Source organism: Vidua chalybeata, chromosome 2, assembly GCF_026979565.1.
Source record: "Vidua chalybeata isolate OUT-0048 chromosome 2, bVidCha1 merged haplotype, whole genome shotgun sequence".
Lineage (NCBI taxonomy): Eukaryota > Metazoa > Chordata > Aves > Passeriformes > Viduidae > Vidua > Vidua chalybeata.
The window spans coordinates 67,484,504-67,509,706 of record NC_071531.1 but is presented as its reverse complement, the minus strand read 5'-3'; the positions used below and the strand labels follow the sequence as shown (position 1 = coordinate 67,509,706).

Sequence of the window (25,203 nt, the reverse complement as noted above, 5' to 3'; positions counted from 1 at the left end):
AAAACCTTAACTACAGAAATACCATCTTCTCATTAAATCTGTACACCAGTCACTTCCAAGTCCCCCGGGCCATGCACAAACTGGATCTGAAAGGGTACCTGAAATATTAAACCATTTCCTCTCCTCCCCCTAGGCAGGGAGGAACAACAGTTAGTCTGGGAGGAGTCCATGGACCTCTGCAGTGTGATCCACAGCCCACATCTTTGCAGACCTGTTATCCATTACGGGCACCTGCCCCAGCAGTGCACCTTGGCCTTCCCAGCACAGGAGCTGCCACTCCAGGCATGGCCCTGCTCTGCAGGGCCAGCACAGCCAGCCACAACAGGGGAAAAAATAAAAGCTAGGGAGAGACGAAGTTTCATGTGTCCCCATCAACAGCACTGGAGTTAACAAAGTTGGTCATGCTTGGGTGTCCAAGTGTAACAACCTTCTGCAAACACCAGTCTCATCCAACTAAAACCCTGCTGGAAGGTTCTTGTTGTCAGCAGTGCAAAGTTATCTTCAAACAAACAGCTGAACAGCAGACAGAAGTACCACCTAGGCAAATCAAAGGAAAGCTCTGGAACAATCAAAGGGACCTGTGTGTCTACTCATTAAAAGTTATTTTGACTTTGAGCAGCTGTCTCAAGATACCACCAGAATTAAACATTGTATCTCTTCCCACTATCTACAAGGAGCTCCATGTAATTTCCAAATATGGCTTAGAAAAGGGTTTAAAGCAAGAGATTGTTCCTTTTTGGGGATCTGGGTGTATTATTTGGGCAGGTGTCAGGGGGAAAGCAAGACACAGGATAAAAAGGCCAGGAACCTGCTCAGAGACTGATACTGCATTGCTCATAGGATGAAAGATCCCCATTCAAATTGCTACCATGAGGGAATGTTTCTAGGATGCTGAGAACTGCCAGCAGATCTCTCATCTCACTACCAACAAACCCAAAGGTCAACTTTTGCAGAACTGGAAGAACATTTGTTTCCCAAGTTTTCCCTAGCCTGTTGCTCTCTTATTCCCAAGTCCAGCTCACAGCTGAATAGCCATGAGATAGTGGGAGCTTTTGATCATTCAGTTTGCCTGCATGTGTCAGCATAAATCAAGAGGCCACTCCACAGATCCTTTCCATTAATTTATTTTGATTCATTTGATATCCACTTGGAAACACTGAACATGATGCAAAATGGACACAAACATAGACACATCAGTCTCTTCAAAAAAGCTCACAAATGTTTCACAAAGTTTCTTCCTAAAGTTCAGGTTAAAAAAAAAAATACTTTCCACTTTCTTCCAGAGCCCATCACTCTTCACATTATCAGTAGAGGAATTCCATAAAGACAAGATCTTGGGAGGCTGAATTCCCACATTTCAGAAAGAACCTCACCTGTCTACAGATTTTTGCTGCAGAAGCATCCTGGTAGTGGCAAAAAAAAAGTCCTAAGTAACTGTAGAATTTTTCATTGAAAGGAATACAGGAAAACACATCCATAATCACACATGCTTCCTGCCCTAATGAGGCAATATACATTCATATAGGAGGAAAAAACCAAGCACATTATTAAGACATTAGGCAGTGAGGCAGTATCCATTTTATCTTCAGAAGAAATTTTACAGCAAATGGTTTCATTAAGACACTTGAAAGCAACCTACTTTGAAGGGGGGAAAAAAGCACCATCATAGCATGAAGGCTGAAATGTGATTAGGAGTCACAAGCAGCACCAGCTCAGGCTCACCAGTGACTTTCGTCATTTGAGGACAAGTTAAATGGAGAAACAGTCAACGTGGGGACCTGTGACTCCCCTACAAAAAAAGCACAATGCAGGAAGACACAGTTAAAGAGTGCCAAGCCACTGCTTACAGGGTGTATCTAATGGTGCACTGCTCCTACTACAGACACCAAACAGTGGGGTGATGGCATTTGGGCACTGAAGGGGTAACACTACAACACCAGCAAAACCAGAACCCTGGCCCCCTAAGAGCTGCCTGGTCTGCAGAAGTCCACACTATTTGTGAAACAACAAATGCCTCTTAAAAGGTCACGGGTAAAGCAAGATAAACTAACTTCCGAATTCTGGGTGAAAAAACATCAAAGGTGGCTATTATCAAAATCCTTCCCTGCTCTTGATCAGCTTTAGGACCTCTCTTCACACTCAGGGAGAACTTTCAAGAGCCAGCAGGGTACTGTTTTCTGCACTGCCAGGCATACAGCTTTACAGGTGAGACACTGGTCCTTGCCTGAAGGCCACACGCAACCCACAAGTGCCCTGTCACATCCAGGCTGCTCCCACTGTTCCAACCCCCAGGCAGCATGGATCTAGGCAGCTACTAACACAGGGGAGCCCAAGGACTGACTCTGTATGCCTCGATTTTAACATTCTTCTACCAGCATGGTCAGTACCAAGCTCAGCAGGAAATTACTCAGAGAAGAAACTGTTCCTGAGCACACCAGATCACAACAGTTTGTCCTTGCAATAACTGGAAAGGCAGCATTACCCTCCAAGGGTTTCTTGCTAATCCTCAGGGATGTTAAAAGGAGAGCTCCCACATATGCATCTGAAGGGATTGAAACTCTTTCGCCCATTTAGATGCCTTTCAAATATCCTATTACTTTATACTTCTCATCTCCCAAAGCATTCAAAAAGCAAATCCTATCAGGAAGAAGAGGTAAACTAATGCCATGCCGTTAAAGAAACAGTCACCATTAATGTGCAGATTACAGCCACCTGAACCTCCTATTCACTGAGGAACCAACACTGCATTTTTCTCCTAGAAAAAAACTCCATCCTTGCAACCCTTTAGTGCCCTGAATGGTTTCAGTTCCCCCTGGAGCCAGTGCAAAAAATGAAATTTACTTCAGCACTTTGCCCCCACTCTACTGGAGCATGTTTGACCAAGGTATGAAATGGTTACATTAGTCTCAGGTCCTTTGCTCCTAATCTGCACTCCAAATTCCACATTGCCTGGGAGAAGAACCGAGAGAGTCTCAGTGTAAGCAGTTCAGATGAAACCTCCCACTCACTAAGAGACAAGCCTCCAGTGACATACAGGCTGCAAAGGTGCAACCAATCTCTGCCTGTGGGAGCAAGCACCACAGGGAAGTGAGCACTGCCAGGGAAGTGCCCTGTGATCTGCCCTGCTTTCTCCCAGCCAGGAGTAGCAGGACTCTGAGAAATCACTTATCTCAAGCCTGCAAAAGCGCCCAAAGCTTGTTCAGCCTGTGGGTGAATGATTGATTCCTGTGCATGCAGCACACAGGGATGGACAAATTGGCTGTGTCCACTGCAGGGGTTCATTTAGCCCAGGAAGTCCTTCTGCCTTTATCTTCCTCAGTGCCAGCAGGATAAGATCTAAGAAGATCCTGCTAGCCCACAGCATCCTTATCTCCAGGGTTGCCAAGCTTGACATCATCTCAACAGGCATCACAAAATAGGTATGTGCCATGGAAACATTTACAGCCAATTCAAGTGGAAGCAACTTTGTCTCAATTTGAACTGCTAAGATTCAAGCTCCAAACGGAAGGTCATAAAGGAACACTTTGCACAGTCCAGCTGGGCACTTTTTTATTCACACTAGGGTCAAGAAAATGGTCAGAACCTTCTACTGTGCTTGGTTAGAGGTAGGAAGCAAAAGAGCTGTCCCTTTACCTCCTTATAAAGAACTGCTCACTGGATGAAAAGGGGCAAGAAGAAATAAGGGAAACTCAGTGACTGTACAGCCACATTCCAAATGCAGCTGCTCCTCAATTATCTTCTGGTTATAAAATGTGCTACTTGAGGAAACAAAACAGCGCAAAGAGTGACACAGTCTTTACCTTAAACTGGGACATATCATGAGGAGCACTCACAACAAATATGGCAGGGATCCCAAGGGACAGCCCCAACCCTGCTCTCTTTTGGCACCATGCACCATCCATGTTATTCTTCAAAGCTACTGCACACCAGCACAGTGAATGTGCATCACTTGCCCAACATCCCCCAGCTGCCTGCCATGCCTGTGCACTCAGGGGCAGGCATGACCCCCACATGCTGCACATATCTGAAAACGTCATAGCTAGGACAAAGTTCTACCTCTGCTTTTGCACCTTAGGCCCAATCTGTAATTCTTGTGCCATGGTCCCAAGCTCTTCCAGCCAGACCTTTTCTATTACTGCAGGACCAACAGCATACATAAAAAGGGTTTAAAACAAAAAATCTCACCCATGAAATACAGAAACAACTGCCACCAAAACCTTGTTATTTTGGCTGAAGCTCAAGTCCAGGCCATAATACAGCTGCAGGCTGATGAGGAAAAAATGGTCCTCTTGTAGAGCACATTTTAACAGGTTCATTTACTTGCCAGTACAGGTCATCTATCCCAAAAAACAAACACCTCCAACACATCCTCTACCTCTCCCTATGTACCTTAGGGTTGATCTGTTCCTCGGCTCGAGAAATCAGATCTACAGTCAGGCAACTCCACAGTAACCAGGTTGAGAGGAGACAAGATCACTGTGCTAACAGCAACACAACCAAGATGCTACCTACCAAACATGCTGCTAGCAGAATTGCCTACTCTCCCACAGACTCCCTTCTCCCTTAGACATAGGATGAAGGTAATTTCCATAAAGCTACAGTAATACCAGACAGACAGCACTCTTGCTTTGCCCTCAAAGTTCACTGTCACGTCAAAACTCCTTACTTGGTGTATTTACCTGCTGTCACATGTCACAACCCATAATCAGAGCAGAAACACTGAGGGAGATGAGCAAAGCCTTCAAACCAATACAGATCCAGCTTGGAGAAAGAATAATGGGATCTCTTTTCACTCATTTAAACAGAGAGGGATGGAATAACAACTTTAGGGGACAAGAGGTGAAAGGATCTTACAAAGTCCTACAGGAACGTAGCTCACAAAGGCACTTAAATAGAAGCATGTACACAGCTGGATGGAATCAGAGATAGTAAAAATAAATAAATAAATGCACCAGAGAGGAGAGCACTGCCCAGTGACTGCCTAGACAGTCTCTTTTAGCCAAAGAGCCTGGTTTCTGTAGGGGTCCATCTGTTATCTGTATCCAAAGTTCACTCTTCTGATATCTCCAAAATGCCACACATAGGTTCAAACCCAGGGATTCCTTAACCTTTGCAGGAACCAGTGCACTCTCTGAAGCCCAGCAGCAGGTTCCTCCTGATGCCAGTATTCACATCTAAAGAAAACTCAAGTTCTCAAAACCTTGTGCTCTTCTCACTGTTTCCCACGGTGGAAAAAGGCAGCAGGCTCCTCCTCTCCCCACCTGCACATATGGCTTACTGCTTTCTGCATCCTATTGCTGGCTGACAGCATGTGAAGAACCATTCCACTGGGGAAAACATCTGCTGTCCTCAGTGAGGGGATAGCCCACATAATGATCACGAGGAAATGTTGTGTAAGGAGGAGTCCTGGTGGGAGGGGCTGCTCCCCTGCTAAACAAAGTCAGTGAGCCATGACAATACCATCTGCAGAAAGAGGGGTGTCACACGATGTCCTCAGCAGAGTGCTGTGGAGGAGAAGACTGGAGGCTCAGGAAGTGGCCCCAGTTGCACAGGAGTCCCCTGTTATACTGGCCAGTGTCTATCACTAACCCGCCCAGCAGTCTGCGCCCGGTGTTGTCCCGCAGAGCCAGCCGAGCTTCCCTCTCAGTCACGTTGTAGCTGATGTTCAACAACTGGATAAGGAGGATGTATCCCATGCCAGTTGTTACAATGGCACAGTACCATACACAGGTGAACGACAGAGCAGAGCTGGCAGCAGGGAAAAAGATGGGAAGGAAGCCATTTAGTACTGGAGCAGCTGCTTTAAAGTGACTTTCCCTGGTAATCACTATCCTTTCAAATCCCTGTCTACATCTGCCACAGTGATCTCACTTTGCTGCTTTCATCAGATAATCCTTAAAGGCTTTCTCAAAATTAAAGCTTCACGGTTTACTTAATGAGAGCTTTTACTGCTAGCAGAGCTACTCTTGCACATTGCTGTCACACAACCTAGCTCTTTACTCTTCCTGTTGTAATGGTACTCAGGCCTTATTTAAGGACCCCAGGATGCTCTCATTCTAGAAGTCATGAGATGGAATAGATGAAGAAAGAGTCACTTGAGTACTAGCAGTACTCTGCCCATCTCTGTCTCTGAACTCATGCCCAACAGCTCCCACCACCTTCACTGCCAGACAGAGCATGTTCTAGGCAGATAACCTGGAGGACAGTCACTAGATAAATAGAAAGGAATGAGAGGGAGAGAGAGCGTGTGGATTCCAGGCTGTCAGACCATTACCTGCATCAGGGGGGCATACATATATAAAAGTACATCTATACATAACACAATCAATACTTCAAATCCTAGCTCCTTCAACTTTTTCCAAATAAATAGTGAGCTCTCTCCAAGTCTCAGGCTGCCCACCTTGGCAAAAGCAGAAATGCATCTTTGCTTTCCAGAGTTTTTTTAGGGAGTGCTTTGCATTCAGGTCTGACAGCCAGCAGAACGAGAACAGGAACTAAGCTGCCTGAGCCAGCCTGCTCCCACCCCAGCTCTCCCAGACAGACATCTCACCTGTAGTCAGAATAGGCCCCGGGGCAGTAGAACAATGCTACAAACGGAGTTCGGCCCCTACAGATGGTGTGCAGGGTCAAGGTAATCCCATACACAGAGGTGAGCGTGAAGAAGGAGAGTGCAAGGATGAAAGCTTGATGGTTCTGCTCCCCTACACAGCTGTTAATCCTCCAAAAGGAAAGAAAATATTACTTTGCTTAAAAAAGAAAAGAAACTGTCTTATATTTCTTCTCCCTCCCCCAGCTGTCAGAGAACCTGATTTCCAAGGTGCTTCCAGTTGACACAGGCTAAGAACTTTGAAAAATGTTCAAAGAAATTTTGTAACTTTCTATATAAAGGTTACAAACACAAGACAATAGACCTGTAGGGTAACAGCAGCAGACGGTTTGCATCAAGTTTTTAGCAGGCGTAGTATCCTTTGCTGAGACACGTTACATCTCACTGCCCCTTGGTTCCAGCACCACAGGCACACCCAAAAGGCAGCTTTAGGTTCCCTTACCCCAGGAGAGCACTAATGCAACTTACTGCAGGTTTAGTAGTGCTCCACAGACCAAGTCTCAAGAAAAAAAAAAAACACATTCAAGAAAACCCACACAAAATACAATCCCAAACTGATGAAAAACAGTAGAGAAGAAGCAATTCTGAAGTATGCTGTAGAAACTTTCAGCCATCAGGTCAACCCACTTAGAATAAACAGTTATTCTAACTGTTCTTTTAAAGGATAAATACAAAGCTTTTTGTATTTAAAGAGTGTCATAAGGTCTTGTACATAGCGAAAGCAACTCTATTTGCCAGGGACTGTAAAAAAAGAAGCTTACTTTAAAAAGGAGGGAACTCAGAACACAGGGAGCCTCAGCAGTGCAAAACCTACCAGACACAGTGATGGTCCAATCTCCTCACACACCTGCCACAAAGCCGGCAGTGCCCTGCTCGGGCTGGCCTAACCAGCTGGCATTTAGTGCACCAGTCCTTCTTCACACCTGCTGGCTGCTCAGCTGACATCCTGCAATAACCTTTAGCCTTCCCATTCACAGCACGACTGCTGGCAGCACCTGAGACGCCATGGAGCCCACTAGAGCTCCCTCTAATACTCTCGTTGGGCAAACCCTGGTGCGATGGCTTCTCGTTGCCTGCTGGGATGGGAAGGTAGCCAGGGTCCTTCTTGGCTCGAGACAGGGCTGCAAGCATAAGAATTAACCCACACGTGAGAGTGACCACTTGGGAATACTCCACGTGGCCCCGGGGAACCACCTCCCGGAGAAACACATAGTACATATATCCCAAGGAGAAGAGCCCCAGGCTCAAGAAGAAGAGAGTCCGTTCTTTCCTCCGGTGGGTGAGATAGTAATACCACAGCACCACGACGGGCAGGGACGTCAGGATGATGAGCCCCAGCAGGAAGTGCAGGGCGGCAACGTGGAGGAAGACGGGCAGCAGGACGAGCGGCGGCACGAGGCTGACGTTGATCTTCACGGCCCCCGAGAACCAGGGGACCCGCAGCCGGTCCGCGATAGTGTCGGCGATCCTCTCCAGCGCTCCCGGGGGCAGGGATTTGCACGTCAGCCACCTGAGAGCGCGGGGAGCACAGCGCCGGCTGGCACCGGGACAGCCGCGCTCCCGCCCCCTGCCCCGTCCCGCTCCCGCCGCCTCCCCTTTCCCTCTCAACCGATAAGTTTCCCGGGAAGCGGGGCGCGGCTCCCCCGCCCTCAGGGCGGCGGCCCCGCGAGGACGCCGCCGCCGGGAGAGTGTCCCGCAGTCGGCGGCCCCCGGGGGTCGCGGAGCCGGTCGGTACCTGTCGCAGCCGTCGTCCAGCTCCTCGCAGTCGCAGCAGCACGCCGCCAGGTGGTTGCGCCGGCCGCGCCGGTCCACGTACTCGCAGCAGCAGAGCGGCTCGTCCATCGCCGCCGCCCCGTCCCTCCCGCCGGGCCGGGAGCGGCTCCCGCCGGCGCCGCCGCCTCAGGTGCCCCGCGGCCCCGCCCCCGCCGCAGCGCCCGCCCGCCATTGGCCGCACGCGCCCCGAGGTGTGCGGGGGGCGGCGCCCCCGCCCGGACCGTCCACCTGACGGCGGCGCGCGCCAATGGGCGCGCGGGGGCGGCGCCGCCGTCACGCGGGGGCACCTGCCTTAAAAGGGCAGCGCAACAGGTGGCGGCCGCGGGGCCCGGCCGGCCCGCCCCCGCTCCCCGGGGCTGGACACGGGACAGGGGAAAGCTGCGCCCCGCACAGCTCCGCACCGACCCTGTACCCTCCTCCCTACGCCACATACACCCGTTTCTGCACCACTCCCCGACGGGCTCTGCACCGCCCGAGCTAGCGCTGCCCTCCTAACACGGCCCAGCTTCGAGGGAGGGGGCCCTTGCGTTTTCTTGGCTTTTCTTTCTGTATTCGTCTTCTTTCCCTCAACCTACTTGGAAAACGCTTGAAGCACACGAAAAGGAGTTTCATCATCAGTGGGCACACCACGCTGAAGCACAGCCCTTGATGGAGGGAAAACACCGAGGGCTGAAATTTCTCTCGGAGAGCTGGAAACATATGGCAGAAGGCAGCCTGCCAAAGCTTGCAGTATGCAAGAGATATCAAACCCTTTCCTGTTAATTAATCTTAGGCATATTCATCCTTAAGATGGTGACTTGTCTCACAAGGTCCCCATGGCTAAAAAAAGCCTATGTGGCTATGAATCCACTAACGTTCTTTTTTCTCCAAAACACTCTTCACTGATGGTCATTTTCTACCTTGACATAAAAAGCTGCAATTTCGTAAGAGACGAGCCCAGTTCCCTGCTGAGAGTGTTTTTCGCCCTCTGAAATGTTCAGATCCACTCACCAGCAGTACAGCTGCCCTCACTCACTTACCCTGGGATGGATCCAAGAGCTCTGCACTGTTTCGAATGGAGACTCCCCAGGGTAGAAGACTGGCAGGAGAGACAACACTGCCAAGCTATGGCAATGCAGAACCCAACTTACTTCTTCCACAAACCTTTATTCTGTGCAACAGTAAAGAGTCCAGAGGAGACAGTTACAGTCCCTACCCCACAAGTCCTCACACACACATCTGTTCTTCCGATATCTTGAATTAAAAGCTGATGTGGCTATTAACTCTCAGTCTTGCTGCTCTGTGTCCTGTTCAAGTGGTCAAAGCTTCTTTGGAGCATGGAAAGGGAAATCTTCAGCTGTGAAGATATAATCCGCCCCCCCACCAATTACTTAAGTCAGTCTCCTGCATGGGTGAGTGATAGGAAAATAAAGTCTCCCTCCTCCTTTTCATGTAAACATTTCATGTGATTTCCTCCTCCCTGTTTCCATAAACAGTTGGCTTACTGTGCTCTCCTAACAGCTACACTCTGTGGAGTTTATAAATACTAACAGTCCAGGATGACAAAGTCTTAACACCTCACCAGACAACAGCACAGCAGATAAACGACCCCACTCATTTTTAGTCACAGATAATGTTCAGTGCAAATACTCCAAGGAACATGGCAGAACAACATTAATTTTCTTTTACTACCTGGCCCGCCTAGTGCATTTTGATGCATAAAACATGTTTAGATTATTGACAACCCTCAAAAAACATAAGGTAGCAAGCATTATGATGTGTCAGGACTTCCAGACAAAAAGTGTTATTCTGGATGAAAAAGGTGGCTAAATTCTCACTTTTCTTTTTTAACACTGTGTGTTCAAAAAGCACTTAACACTTCAGAATTAGGAATTGTTTGGATAGTAAGCAGAGAAAATAAAAAGGGCATGAAAACCAGAAAATTTTGTCTCTGAAGTGAAACTTCCAGCACTTAGGCTTTTTCAAGTTATGATCAAAGTGGTTAATTAATAGATTAATGGCAGTTGTGCATGCAGAGACACCTCTAAACGAGGAGTATAAAAAATGGCTTCTTTTTCTAACCTCCTTTAGTGCATGGAAGAACAAAGCAAACGATGCAGAAAGGTACACATGAACTCCCTCTTCAGCTTTCCTAAACTAATAATTTATTCCATCACATTGCAAGATATAATAAAAAAAGTTAAAATCAGAGTATTCCTGAGTAGTAAGTAAAAACTAAAGCATGATCTTACTGTCCTTCAGGTACCGAGTTGAAATTTCAGCCTAGGGACTGTAAGGATTTAACAGTCATGGACTTCAGGATCAAAGAGACACAACAGTATTTAACATATTTCTTTTTGTGTGTGTGTCTGTAGTATACAAGAGCCTAAAATTTTAAGTTACTGTGAAGGAGGATTATCTTCTCTGGAGCCTCTCAGAAACATATGGTCTGCAGAATTTATTTATTTTTCACTGGAGATCAGGTGACCCCTTAATACCAACACTAAGTGAAGCTCTTGCCAGTATCTAGAAGAGTAGTGAGGAGCAAATGCTATGATAAACCTGAATGAAGAAACACCATAATAAAATGGGAAAACACTTCACAAATCTTAATAAGAGTGTTCTTATAAAAGGGAATCTGTTTTGAAATACTCCAGGTCTTTGCTTTGTCATGATTCAGAATTGCATTAACACATCTCTTAAGCACTTGACAAGTTTAAGAAAATTGACATGAATACTTGCATCTTAGTCAAATTAAAAAAAAAAAACCAACCTAAACCAACAAAAAACAAAACAAAACAAACCCACCCACAAACAAACAAACCGATCAACCCAAACAAAAAGCAACCAACCAAAAAAACCCTAACCCTCCAAGAAACAAATTCAAAACCAAAGCAACCCAAAACATCAGAAACATAAGCACTGCCTATTAACTAAACTCAAGCCTAGGGCAAAACAGATCAAGAAAACTTTATCTAGCAGCAGACCACATCAAACAAAAGCTGATAATACAAGGGAGAAAACTTGAGTTGTTGAGAAACAAGAACATCGCCAGGAAAGATTTTCAGACCTACCTGCTCAAGCATTTCAATTGAGTCTCTTAAAACTCCCTTCACATGTTTAACCTGTTCCTTATCATATTGAGGCATCTCCTCTTTTGATACAATTTCTGGGGATACGCTGAAAAAGATTTGAGATTACATCAGAAACATGAAACAAGCATCTCAATGCCTTTTTAAAAGCAACTGTTCTCTGCCACCATTGCTCAAAGCATCCTCTTATAAAAGCTACATACAAAGCTGCCTGCAGTTGAATTCCAATCCCTGTTTTCTTGAAGCTAGTACCTCAGACCTTTGCAGGCAACAGCCACCAAGAAAAAACTGTCCTCACATTATGTTTTCAGTGTAAGGTCCACACTTCTGGGAGCCAGATCCTTCTTAGGAAGAAAGTTGCTCTAACCAGTTCTGATATGGTCACTATGGGAGGTCCCCACACCCCTTCCACACTCAAAATCAGGATATGTTTTTTTAATGTTTTTGTTGATACTGTATTCAAGAGGAAGCAACATCTTTCTGTGTCTGAGTAGAAAAGGCACCTAACATGGAAGTTTGTGAAGGAGAGGAGATGTAGGAGACTCACAGAGAGAAGCTAAAAAGCTAAATGAATCTTTAACATTCCGTTTGAGAACATGCTGGTTCACACAGGATGAACGCTTCAGTTCTGTGATCAGCACTATGATATTCACAGAAGATGAGTCACAGCAGACTGATAAATGCAAACTAAGGTTAATATTTCTCCCAAAACAGCTTGTCAAAGAAGAAATTTATTACTGCAAGATGAAGTCAGATATGTCACTGGATTTCAACATAGAACACAGGAGTACAGCAAGCCCCAGCCACTTCTGAAAAATTATAAAAAATGAAATTGAGTGGCAAGTTATTTCTTTAGATCCGATTCTTACATAAGCTGAAGAAGAAAGCAAGCAAAGATTGTGAACTCAACTTACTTCAAAGAGCTTTCCTCCTGAAGCTGGACATGATAAAGGGACTGGGCTGCATGCTCTATCTTTGAGAGTTTGAGGAACAGTGTTATATTCAGCAAGACCAAGAGCAGCAAACTGTAGATAGAAGAGAACAAAAATCAAGTTTTGTAAGAATTTCAGTTGCAATGCTACAAACACAAGATCATAGCTAAAGATAGCTAAGGAAACAGAATCCTCCCAGCATCCTGGGAGAAAAAAGGTGTAAGGCAGCACTATACTGAAAATGAGTATCTATCTGAACAATTCTTAGCAGTTACCATTAAGCTGGGTAATGGCAAACAACAGTAACTCTTCTTGGAACTTTTAAATTTAGGAATTAGCAGATGCTAGACTTTATTTTTTAATAGGATCAGACCTAAGAAAACCTGTAAGGCAGACTAGTTTGACAAGTCAGCATTTTCATCCTGTATGTCATTTCCAAGTCAATCCATTCTCCTTTCATACCCATATGTTCCACTCAAATTAGTTTACCATGCTACATGCAATCTTAACATGTAAATGAGGAACAAATAGAGATAAAAACCAAGATGAGCTTGACCAAGCAACACTTTAATGCAAGTGAGTACTTACAAGACACTCATTACTACAATGATGGTGGTGGTCCTACTTACTGCATCTCTTTTCCTTCCTATAGGGCATGGAAGAGAAGGAGGTTAAAAAGTACTAAAGAACATTCCTAAAGGATGTCTGCAGATAGATGCATGTCAATGCACAGCACTCCACACAGAATAGCTCAATAACTTCTGATAGAAAACAAAATCAGGTCATGTAGGTGCACAGGATCACCTCCAACATTCACCAAGGCATTTTTGTAGTCATCTCTGAAGCTGGCTCAGAGTCAGGCTCAGAGTCAGGCTCAGAGTCAGGCTCTTCCATCAGAATTCCCCCTACCCACTGTGCTGGGGAGAACACAATGCTGGGGCATGGTCACATTAAACCTGAATAGCCTGAGAAGGTTGCAGTCCATCTATTACTACCATGCCTATGTGCTGCTAGTCACACACAACACAGACAGGCTGCAAAGTGGCTCCCTCCTCTCTCCTGCTTGTGCTCCTCCTCACATTTATCTTTCTGACAACCAATGTCAGTTACATTTGTAACTTGTCCCACACCCCTACCTGGTTTATCTATTGTCTTGAAAACAGCCCTGCAAGAGGCCATCTGCTATTCAGCAGGCAACAGGGATCAGACACTGAGGGACAGAGTGTGCATATTCTCTGCAAACTGAGCACCTATCACTGTGGGCACACTGATCTTTAAATATAATTAATTTTGCACATCCTGCCCTGCACAAAAGACATACATAAAAGCTGTAGTGTACACAGAGACATGCTCAACTGACAAATGGAGCAACAGTAGCAAAATGAAGTAATTAGGAAGTAATGTCACATAGGTAGAGTCCTTTACACACGCTGCTGATCCAAATATTCTCTCAGTGCTATCTATACTCAGTGTTGCCTCCCTCTTTAGGGAAGTGTACTTGCTCTTACTTCAACTGTTTATAATTCAAATTCTGTCACGGAATCCACCATTCCCTGGTGCAAACTAGTGCACAGATGTTCCTCATCTCTCTAGGTGAAACTAACATTGTATATGCTGGTGGCCAAGTCTGTCGTGCCTAAGGGCAGTAGAACTGCAAGAAATGCTTCAGTGACCCAGAAATTACAGAAGCATACGGTAAACAGACTTCTTAACATTAAAAATCAATAACAAAACTGAGATGACAGGGCCAAGAGGCAAGTGGCAAAGTTCAATCAACTCATGACCTGTGTGTGTAGTTATTTGAAGAAAAAAAGAAATTTTTCAGAAACTTTACAAGAATCAGGTTTTTTTTTCCCCTGATCCAATCTCATTTTTAAACCTTTGCAGATACAGAACAGTATTTAAGATTTTGGTTGATTTTTGTTTGTTTTAAAACTGAAGGTGATATTGGCCTTAATTTCATTAAATATTCATGATAAAAGTGATCATGCATACTCCAAATATACTTTATGCAAACTTGAAGAAGCTTGAACTTGTTAAAGTATTTGCTATCACAGACAAGAGCAATATATACACAAGTGCTACTCTTGCACTATTTTAAGAGTTATGCTTTCTTTAACATACTTTTTGGAAAACACTTGATATAAAAAATTCCTACCTATTAAGCTGCCCTGGGACTCTACTCCCATATCACCAGAGGAATGTTGGGAAGAGCGTTTGGGAAGTGATTCTGCCAAACCTCGGTGTAAAGTGCGTCGCCTTCGTCTCAGAGCAAGCAATTTCCCAGAGTCTTCTATGGATTGATTAATTGCATATTCCTCCATTAGGAGATCTGATTCTACATTGGAAAAAAAAAATAAGGTTACCAAACTGTCAAAAACAAAGCTGAAGACAAATTGTGAGATATGCAAGGTGACAATGAGAGGAACAAGCACACCTTCCAGCACACAAACTTAAAGCAGGTAATTGGCAAACTACACCCTGACCTCCACCCCTGTTCTATTTTCTAGAGGGCACTTGGAACACTCTGCAGAGGTGGTACACACTCAGCCCAGGCAGGATTGTTCAATGCTATGCCAGACAGCAGTTGGAAGAGCACTGCAAGACACTGTTAGACTGAGGCTAGAAATTGTGTTAGACTGTGAGCCTGCAGCAGTGGCTGGCCAGGCTGTGAACAGACATTCATGGAGCCTGCCAAGTGCCACTGCTTCTCTTCTCATATGCACAGTCAAGGAAATTCTTAGAGATAAGCACATGCAGTTGAGAATAACAGCTTTCCTGCTGCTCCTTGTATTTCCTTCTGAAAGCCATTATGGCCAGGTATACAAGAGCCCCTTGTTAGCCACAAGGCTTCTTTCATACCCTGGAACTGACAGAAACATTGATGACAGGAAGATCTGTCTTTAAGACTGCTGAGGTGTTGCCTTTTTTTCAAGCCATTCTCCTAAGAGCCAGGTTTGAGAGGCACAAGAACATACATAGCAAAGGTAGCCTGCTTAGTCCAGCACACAGAAAAAAAATGCCTCACCAAGTTGTTTGAAGTTTTCCTGTATTCCTCCCCAGGTATTCTTCTCAATTACAGACTTGACAAGGCCCCAAGGCTGTTTTTTGTACTTCACTTCTGCAGAAACCCTAGAAAACAGAATGCAATAATAGAAAAGTGCTCTTCAAGGCAGCACAGTGATAGCAGAAATCTCTTATCAGAAGCAGCCTCCAGCTTATGTCTAAAATCTGCAATACCAACTGGAACTGCCATCGTTCTCCAGCTGGGCAGCACTTTCATTGAAAAAATGCAAGAGACAGACAGTAGCAAAGACATCTCTTGCTAAAGCATCAAAATCTAAATGGCAAACTATGGGAAACATTTTGGAATGTTTTCCTTCAGACTCAGACTACCAGATGATTTCCACCCTCTGAAGCATTCTCATTTTAACACACATTTAAAATTGGATTCAGGCTTCCAGATAATAAAGTAATGATTTTTACTTTGTATGTGTACACATGGTATATTACATGGGCACTACAATAGCAGAAGGTGAAATTCTTCATCACAACTCATACATCAAGTGCTCAAATCCTACCCTGAGTAGACAGAAATTAAAATCTGTCTTTCTGTGAGCATGACAGAGGGGAAAATTACATTCCTACTGTGCATTACTTGCATTCCTCAGGTAAAGCTAATCAATACTGCTTCCAGAATAAAAATGAATTGGACAAGAATCCTTCAGAGGCAAGGAATCGCAATCGTGAGTGAATCGCAAAGCTATTCATAAAGGATGAAGTCCTTGATTTCAGTCAAGACAACTGACCATCCTAGAATACACCTTTTTCAACTTTTTAAGCAATCTTCCAAATCAATGTAAGCCCACTGTGTACAGTACAACAAAATAACTCCTTTCAAATAGAGTTTCTGAGCCATTTTAAACACAGTTTAGTAAGGCCAGCTGTAACATCACCATGTGCCATCTGTTCTATACATGTATGCTCTGTGCACCGTGTGCACCTAGGTTTTTGCTTGTATCCTAGCACTGTCACATGTCTCAGAAAAAACAAGTCTAGGTCTCAAAGAAGAACAGTGATTCACTCAAAAAAGATCCAAAGCAGTCTTTCAAGGACCTCCCATCTCCCAGAAGAGAGGGAGTTTTCAGTAGTTTTACTGCCTGAGATTAGCCAAAATAGAATCCAGGCTTGCTAACCTTTCCTGAGTACTGATTAAGTTTGAGAAAAAAGCTCTTACTAAAGACAGCACCACTTACAATGTTTTCAACAAATGGGAGAGGAAATTCCATATCTAGATAGAGTTCACTTGAGTACCCCAATCGCAAAATGAAGTACATTCTATTTCCCTGCACATTCCTGTGAAACCATTCTCCTCTACAGGCCCTTAGCAAGGATGTCTGGGAAACCTTCTAATAAAGCATCTCAATTTTTTCCAATTTCTCCCACTCACATAGCTGCACTCAAAAACACAAGACTGGTCAGGACCCAGATCAGTCTTGGAGATGAGTTCCATACCTCAGAGTTACATCTCAGTTAATTTCTCACTGCATTAAGGAGATCCAAGCACAGCATACACGTGACAAGAAATAAACTAAGCTTATTTTTCAGAAGAGAAGCCAACATTCTCTGTGCTGCTGGCAGATCTTTAAGTGATCATCAACTCAGAACATCCCTGCCCTGGCTCCTGCCCTCCCCCCCCCGTGCAGCACACAAGCTCACCGTAACCGGCACTTGTGACTGGATGTGCGGCTGATGCAGTATCTGTTCACAGTGTAGAAATAATCATGGTAGGGCACGTCATGGGTCAGCACCTCAGCATCCACCTGGTAAGACTGACCTTTCTGGCTCTGCTTATGGAGGATCTATCAAAAAAGAAAATAAAATTAAGAAGGTATATTCATGGTACACAAATTTCCCCCCCCCTGCTTTTCAGCCCAAGTTCTTAGGCTGGATCAACCAACTCCAAGTGAACTTAAGGAGAGAGAAAGCTTAAAGAACCACTATAAAAACAAGTTAAGAATGTCAAGTATAGGTGGGGTGGGAAAAGAGAAGATGCCTCCTGCTAGAGCCAACATTGGCAGCATCAGGACTTCCCCACTGCCACCTCAAATACCAGATACAAGGCTGGCCACTGCCTCACGACCACAGCTTTTCTTTGAGACCTTTCCCAAAGCAGAACTACAAAAGAGTTGAGACTGGAAGGCACCTCTGGTGCTTGTGTTGTCCAAGAACTCAAGCAGGACTATCTAGAACTGGTTGCCCAGGACCATGTCCAAGTGGCTTTCCAATACCTCCAAGGAAGGAGGTACCACAACCTCTGTGGACAACCTGTCCCACTGCTCAGTCACCCACACAGTGAAAAAGTGATTCAGAAGGAATCATCTGTGTTTCAGTTTGTGTCCATCACCTCTGGTCTTGTCACTAAGCACCACTGAAATCTGTGGCCTTACTCAGAATTTTTTGCACCCTCCTTCAGATGCTTCTATAAATTTTAAGATGCCTCTGAGTCTTCTCTTCTCTGGGCTGAACATTTCCAGCTCTCTGCCATTTCTCACATGGGGTGCTCCAGTCCCTTCATCATCTTAGTGGCTCTTTGTTAGGCTCTTCACCTCTCATACTGGGGAGGCCAGAAGTGGACACTGAAATCCTTTAGTTGTACCTTTTCACCCCCCAGTTCCTAAGAGACGTTAATACTTTTCCCCACAAGTTTCATGGGAGTTTACAGCCATCTGTAAAGGTAGAAAGCCCCTCTCATTTAATAAGCATTGTCTCTCTAAGGGTGAGAGACACAGCAAGCCACCTGAGAGATGCTTTGTTTAAGCTGCAGATGCTCATTCAGTTCACAGAACTCTGACAGACCATAGAACTGACCTGTCCCTTGCTTTAAAGGGCAGCAGACAAACACACACATGCACACAGTACCTGCTTTTCAGTTGCAGTTGTGAACTTCCCACAGAGCGGATTGTTAATCGTTACAGTGTACGTCAAAGTCCTCAACTGATTGCCATTGGAGTCTCTATTCCAAGGGGTTGATACAGCATCTAGATGAGAAGTTATGCAAAATCTCACATAAAAATGACCTGTCTTATGTCTTAACAGTTTGAGAAGAGGAGTAGGGGGAAAGACACGAAACTGGTTCCAATTAATTGTGGGGTTTTTCCAGGAAAAACCATACTCATGTAGTCTGCTAATAAAAAAAAGTGAGGCTCTGGATAGCTGAGCCTGACTCTACTGAAATAGGGTGGAGAAAAGAGTAAACAATTAAATGAAAATATGTCATTTCCCATTTGCTTAAAGTTGAACAGATTCATTTAGCATTATCAAAAGCTTTTGCCACATTGCCTTCCCAGCTGACACTGAATAAATATTACCCTTTTTGACTTGATTTTCTGTTCTTACGGTCTCAGTGAATAAAATTTACTCATCCAGAAAATTAAAGCCTGTGAGTATCGTTTAGGAGGATGCAATGATTTTTGCCTGTGTACCAGCCATATAAATTTCACTATTTCTGGGACACAATGTAATCAGAAATACCCCAGAATGCATCAAGTTAATAACCTACTCAAAATTCAGGCAATTAAGGTGCAGTTTTGTGTTGCACTGCAATGAAATTTTTACTCCAAAATGTGCATACCTAGGGAAACAATAGTCTAGGCTTAAATATCTTCTTTCATAGTGAAACTTTAAAGCTTTAAGATTATTTTAAAGCAAGGAAAAACTTAAAATTCAACTTAGACCTATTTAACAATTCTCAGAGGTAAAAATTTTCAGGGTAGCTTGTAACAGGCAGAAGGGTGAAGAGTTTATTACCTACTATACTCCTGGAATTAAGAAACCTCTGCATGAAGTGAGAATTGGTGAAAAGGATTTCAAACATCTTGTCTGCAGTGATGTGGAAAACTCTGTTTATAAAAAGTCTTCCATAGAGATCATTGTCAGAGACAGTCTCCTTCACTGCTAAGAAAGACAGAGATCAGATTAAGAACAGTATTATGCATAACCTTGATAGCATTCTAGGCTTTATTACAGCTTAAATCTTTTCCAAGCTTGCATCAGCATTTGTTTCTCACTCTCAGAAACACAGTAAGGATAGCAGCAAATGGTTTGGTAGGTAGGTAGGTTGCTTTCAGGAACAAATTCCAGGGCTGATTCTCAAATACACACCACTACCACCACTTTCCTGTGCCAATTGATAAATTAACAACAAAAGGTACCATCCATTTAATTATGCCTTCAGTATTTTACTAATCCTGCAAGAAACATTGGGGAAAGAAAGTTAGCATAATTTTCATTAATATGTGTGTCTACTGTACAAAGGACAAGAAAGAAGGACAGTAAAACCATAACAGTTTTCTTCTTGTGGCTGGTTTCAGAATTCTGCTTTTAACATTTGTAATACTTGTAATGTCCACAGTCTAAGGGACCAGGTAGACTCCCAAACAGTTCTTCAGTCCATACCTATTGAACAGGAACACAAGGGATACCCTGCTCCATTTTGCAGTCCCCAAAAATGCACGAAGACGCTCAAATGCCATCATCTATTTCCAAGCCACCGAGCACCTCAGTGGCATTCTGTGGCTGCAGCACTGATCTTTGCTATTTCTGCTTCTTGGTGGTTGCTGGCATGACTCAGAGCTTTGTGGTTTTCTCAGCCACACTTGCAAGAGATAAGGGATATAACTATAATCCTGGAGGGCAAGCAGTTTCCTGTGCCAATCTCAACTCAATCTGCTTATGCTTTAGAAACAAGTAAATCCTAAACTATAATTACCAGCAAGACAAACAATCCCCCCCCCACCCCCAGCACCACTAAAATGAAACAAGCAGCCCAAAAGCAAATCTTGCAGTAGACAGACGCAAGTCAGGATAGCCAACCTTTCAACTGATACAAATGAATGCTCAGGGCTAGGAAAGGTCAGTGCCAACCACGAATGCAAAGGGAGCCTGAATATCACACTGTAGTTCACAAGCTGCCTGCAGGCTAAGGTTACAGCACTTAAAACATTACTGGCTTGGTAGCAGTCCGTATTGATAAGGCAAATGCACCAACTGAACAACCACAGCAGTCCCCAAGGAAACCCAGTCCTGACTAAGCAGAGTCCCTCTCAAGTACAGCTCCTAGCCTGCTAGAAGCCTGTTAGAACATCTGCCTCCAAAAAAGCTCTCCTTGATCTCATCAGGCTTCAGAGTAGGACCCCAAAAGTGAAGTGTGAGTATTTTTGTGCTTGCACAAGAGATTGACTTCCTCTCCAAGCCATGTTCTGCTTATGCAACTGTAATTCCACACAATTATGAGATGGGACAGAAAGCAAACACACATTTCAAGAGGCCTATTTAACCAGTCAATACACAATCATTACACGTAGAATATGAATTCTGCTGTGCTGAAACATTCTGAAGGAAGCCAGAAATTCAGCCTGAGTTTTCAGCTTATGCTCACTGTATTTTCTCTCCTAACTGAATCTAACTCTAACAAAAGGCAGGCCAAGTGAACTGTAAGTTTGACCTAATTTAACACGACCGCAACATTACAGATCTCTCCTCTCAGAGTGCACTCCCCACATCCTCTCTTTTGCTAAGAGACAGGAAATTTCAGATACTGATGCTGACATCTCCCCTGCCTAGTGTGCATCAGCTAGCACAGCATCAGCTACCAGGCAATTCAAACCTAGTTACTGTGGTTGAGTGTTACTCAGCTGGACATTGACACGCCCAAGGAATCTGCTACTACTTTAAAAAAAAAAAAAAATAAAGACATCCAGACACATGATCAAGCCACCAGATAAGCATCAGATCAGCTTTGTCAGCTATTTGTATATGTCTTGGCAAACACAAGATAACACAAGTTACCTCTGCCCCAGTGAGTCTGAGCTAAACAACTCAACTTCACGTTCACCTGAAATGCCTGAGGACAGCTACTATTTCTTTGCTGATACAAGGTAATTTGGTAAGCCGGGCAATTTGTGATATGGACAAAGCCCATGCTTTATTACTTTAAGGTGCAGATCTTGCTACTAAGCTCTGTTACTCTGAGTCTGTCCTCTTTCTAGTGAGTCTGAAGAAATAGCACCCACAGGTCTATACAAAATGTCCCATTAATTTATTTACCTACACTAGCTCTATATGGTCATGTCTCTAATAAGGAATAGTCAATGAAGTGACAAGTGCACGAGTATCTATTGAGAAATATGTTTTCTGCTTACAGTCCTTCTCAGCTCTTGGAAGAAACAAAGGGGTTTTTTTGTTGTTAGCACATACAGCAGTAATCAGAAAATCCAGGCTAAACCTGGGTTTACATATTGGGCCCATCAGCTACTTTAGATGCTAGGATTCAAACAGCTGCTCTCCAGAAAAACTGTAAACTCTTTGGACAATGGGTCTGGAAGGTGCATGTAGGTATAAACACTGCAAGTTCCACATTTGTTCCACATTCCACCAAGTAGCAGGATACACCAAGAGCTTGACAAGCTTCAAATCACTTCCACTGGGGCTTCTCAAAATTTATCTGTAGAAATCCTAGATGAAGCAGTGACCACAAACAGTAGCATAGCAATGAATAAGCACACACTTTATACACTTGCAATTCGGACACAACAAGCAGCTTTAACCACTTTATCTCTGCTACAAGTGAAGATGCATGTTTGTCTAGTGTTTCATTTTACACAGGTAAACCTCTATCTGCCTTTGTTTTTCACAACAGCAGGGCAACATGAAGCATTTTACCTAAGACTGGCTTCAAATGCTCTTTATTAACAAAATGTTTCGTGCAAATACAGAGATATCAGTTTAACTCCTTCACTTTCAGTGCTGTTCTAACCCCTCAGCAGCATACAATTATCAACACTAACTTTCTCAACCCGACTACATTTATAGCTGAATTGGAGCTGTCTGCTAAAAGAACATGAGATTATTCTGACTTTAGGTAAGGATCCCGAGGGACCCAAAAACACAGAAGTAAACACATTACCCAGCATGTTCTGGCTCAGCCTAGTGACAGCAGGTCTATTCCCTCCCCCACTACGGCCTTGCACTTCCTAAGGTCATTTTCATCACTGCAAGGCAAGCTGTGAAATAATGTTTGAATATAATACCATTATGCAGCAAAGATGGTAGAGGCTTAAAGACATCTGCAGTGCAAAAAAAAAGACAAAAAAGGTGGGGGGGGGTGGAAGGGGCAGTAAGAAAATTGTTATTAAAATTCCCCTCAACAACCAACAGCAAAAAGCCAAACACATACCATAAGCAAATTAAAAAAGCTGAACCGGTAAGAGCAGAGGCTATCAAACAAATTAGTAAGAAGGCTGATTTTTCCACTCCACAGAGATGGGTGTGGATCAGGAGTTTTAAAAAGTATGTATGCAAATCTTGGCACTGTTGAACATTTCTATATCGCTCAAGATGGGGAAAAATTACAGGCTGCATGGAAGATATGTAGGTAGAAGCTTTTAACCAAATACACCTGAAATCAAGTGAATAAAACCAATTCCTAGAAGTGAACATATTCTAGACATCATCTATTTAAAGACTGTATCAGCAGTATTAACCATTTTCAGAGAACTCTCCTATACTTTAAGTACAGAATTATCTTGGAGAGCTACTAAGTATTGTCACAATGCTAGCTTTTTCCAGTTCACAAGATAAGAAATCCCCACCACTTTTTGCCTTCAGGTGACTTAAACATATATCCTCCAAACACCCAAGTAAATAATTTTTTTTCAACAAAATATATCCTTTAGTATTTTGATTAACATGCCAATAAGATAAGAGGGCTACTTTTCCTTACATAGAATATATATCCAAAATGTTGTACTGGGGGGTAAGAGGGGGACAACTAACACAGGGCTGAACCTAATTTCAACTGTCCTGTATTTTAAACACTGTATGTCCTATATACCACTACCTGCAAGCAGTCAAGCCTCTGCTGTGCCCATCTTGCAGCACCATGGTGCAGGCAGCTATGCTCTCCTGCGGAGCATACATTTAAGGTGTTTATTAGTACACACAGCAACAACACAGTAAGTCTGTCATGTTACACAAGGAGAACAGAAGTGTGTGATCTCCCAGTATACAGTAGAGCCTTCTAGCAGAAAATATTGTTTTCCCTATATCCTGCTTCCCCCTTCTTTCTTTGAAGTATTTCATGTTGCTGAACACAGTCATTGAAAACAAACAAACAAACTACCCTATATACTAAAGAGCCTTGAGGAAATTATAAAGATCTCTTGGCCCTGTGTTGGAAACATGTATTCTGTGCTTGAACTAAAATCTGTTTTCTGAAATTCAGAATTAAGGCCACAGATATTAATGATTAGCTTAGCTAAAAGTTTGTCATGGCTCTGGATTTATACTCTGATTTATGAAACTGGACAAAAACACCAAGATGCAGGTCAATAGGCCAGTGGTGCACACTGGGATTCAGACCCCCCCATCCCCAAGTTGAGAACTGCTTAGGACAAGGGAATTAATGTCGTGAAGAACAACAGTCTTGAGCTTGCCCCTCACCTTATTTGCCAGGACACCTCCATGGGCAGCCTGAGTGTGAGCCAGAGGACACAAGAGAAATTATTCGCATGGGTAAACCTTTGCCATGTAGGAAAGCTAGTTTCATTTGCATGAAGGAATTCACCTTGTAAGAGTGTGGGGCAACTGCAACAGAAAACAGACAGAGAAATAGAAGAAAAAAATCTAAGCATAAAGATTCTGAGAGAAAAGATTAATGTTGTGAGTCTAGAAAATCCTGCTCTGAATAAAAAAAGACTAGTCTTGGGGAGGGAAGAGAAATAAGAAAGGCAGCATAAAGTCAGTTGTCTTTTTATTAAAGAGATATCTCCAGTTTAATATGTTCTATTTATTCAACATCACTAATGCAGGCATGACAGGGAATATTTACTGCTATTGTTTAGGCAACTAGCAGCAGGAAAGACAACAGGACTACTTTTTAATCAGTTTCACCAAAGACCTTCTCCATAAAAAACAAAATCCAGAGACAGAAAAGATATAGTAATAGGAAGATAGGAAAGCTGCAAAATATCGGAAACATCCAAAGGCAAGAACTTTCTGCTGGTCTAACAGATACACCTGCGAAAGAGTAAATTAATTTGTGAAGCTTGTTAAGTGTGTAGGAGTATGGCCTGTTTAAGTAGGTATATTCACAAAAATTATAATGCCTGACATGCATTGAGTTGAATCTGAACTCAAGCCAACACAGAAACAGTATGGGGGAGCAACAGCCAAGGTAATTTAATATAAGCATATCCCCAGGCAAAAATCACAACTTGAAGGCAGCCAATTCAATCCATAACTCTGAAAGCTTCCCTGCACATCTCAACAATCCCCCCCGTAATGACACCTGCAAACAACTGCAGTTGTCAACTCTGAAACTACAAGACACAAAATTTCTCAGCGAGATTAAGAACTGCCTTCAATTAACTAAACTGTTCTATTCCTGCCAACAAGTGATGATTTGCACATGAAAGAAATATACAGCTGCTACTGAGCACTACTGTTGGGGTCTTCCGTCTTTTATTTTCTCCCCACCATACAACCTTGGAACCAATACAGGTTGTGCACACTTCACTTTAAAGACATTTACAGAATCCAAGATTCAGATATTACAGAATATCCACCAAAGTTCAGTGATCAGTCTGAACAACTACAGCCCTTTGGCACAGAAAACTTCCCCAGGCTAAGTAAAATCTCACCATAGACAAGTGAGAATTTGTCAGGGACTACTGTGGGACCACAGGACATGCACTGACAGACAGTGGCACAAGTCTCTCATCCACGTACCTGAGTTTCTTCTATCGGGTATTGGGTAATG

General features: G+C 43.6%; 2 protein-coding genes across 6 annotated transcripts in view; both read right to left on the bottom strand.

Annotated features, from left to right (window-relative positions):
• Positions 1–1,108: 1,108 nt before the first annotated feature.
• ZDHHC23 (zinc finger DHHC-type palmitoyltransferase 23) lies at positions 1,109–8,449 on the bottom strand. The gene is made up of 4 exons (XM_053934180.1): positions 8,343–8,449; positions 7,422–8,117; positions 6,551–6,718; positions 1,109–5,748 (listed from the first exon to the last, which is right to left on the bottom strand). Exons 1-4 carry the CDS (start codon positions 8,447–8,449, stop codon positions 5,481–5,483), a joined length of 1,239 nt encoding a protein of 412 aa, XP_053790155.1. The 3' UTR covers positions 1,109–5,480.
• Positions 8,450–9,506: 1,057 nt separating this feature from the next.
• The window catches only part of GRAMD1C (GRAM domain containing 1C), a 52,139-nt gene continuing 36,442 nt past the window's right edge, over positions 9,507–25,203 (bottom strand). For 4 of the 5 annotated variants that reach the window (XM_053935998.1, XM_053935994.1, XM_053935996.1 and 1 more), the window contains 9 exons: positions 19,194–19,340; positions 18,306–18,424; positions 17,103–17,245; positions 15,412–15,515; positions 14,542–14,721; positions 12,972–13,029; positions 12,366–12,476; positions 11,434–11,539; positions 9,507–9,716 (listed from right to left, as the gene is read on the bottom strand). In XM_053935998.1, coding sequence (XP_053791973.1) covers positions 9,639–9,716; positions 11,434–11,539; positions 12,366–12,476; positions 12,972–13,029; positions 14,542–14,721; positions 15,412–15,515; positions 17,103–17,245; positions 18,306–18,424; positions 19,194–19,340 — 1,046 coding nt within the window. In that variant the 3' untranslated portion in view covers positions 9,507–9,638. The remainder of the gene's footprint in view (positions 9,717–11,433; positions 11,540–12,365; positions 12,477–12,971; positions 13,030–14,541; positions 14,722–15,411; positions 15,516–17,102; positions 17,246–18,305; positions 18,425–19,193; positions 19,341–25,203) is intronic. The other variant, XM_053935995.1, reaches the window with a different exon arrangement.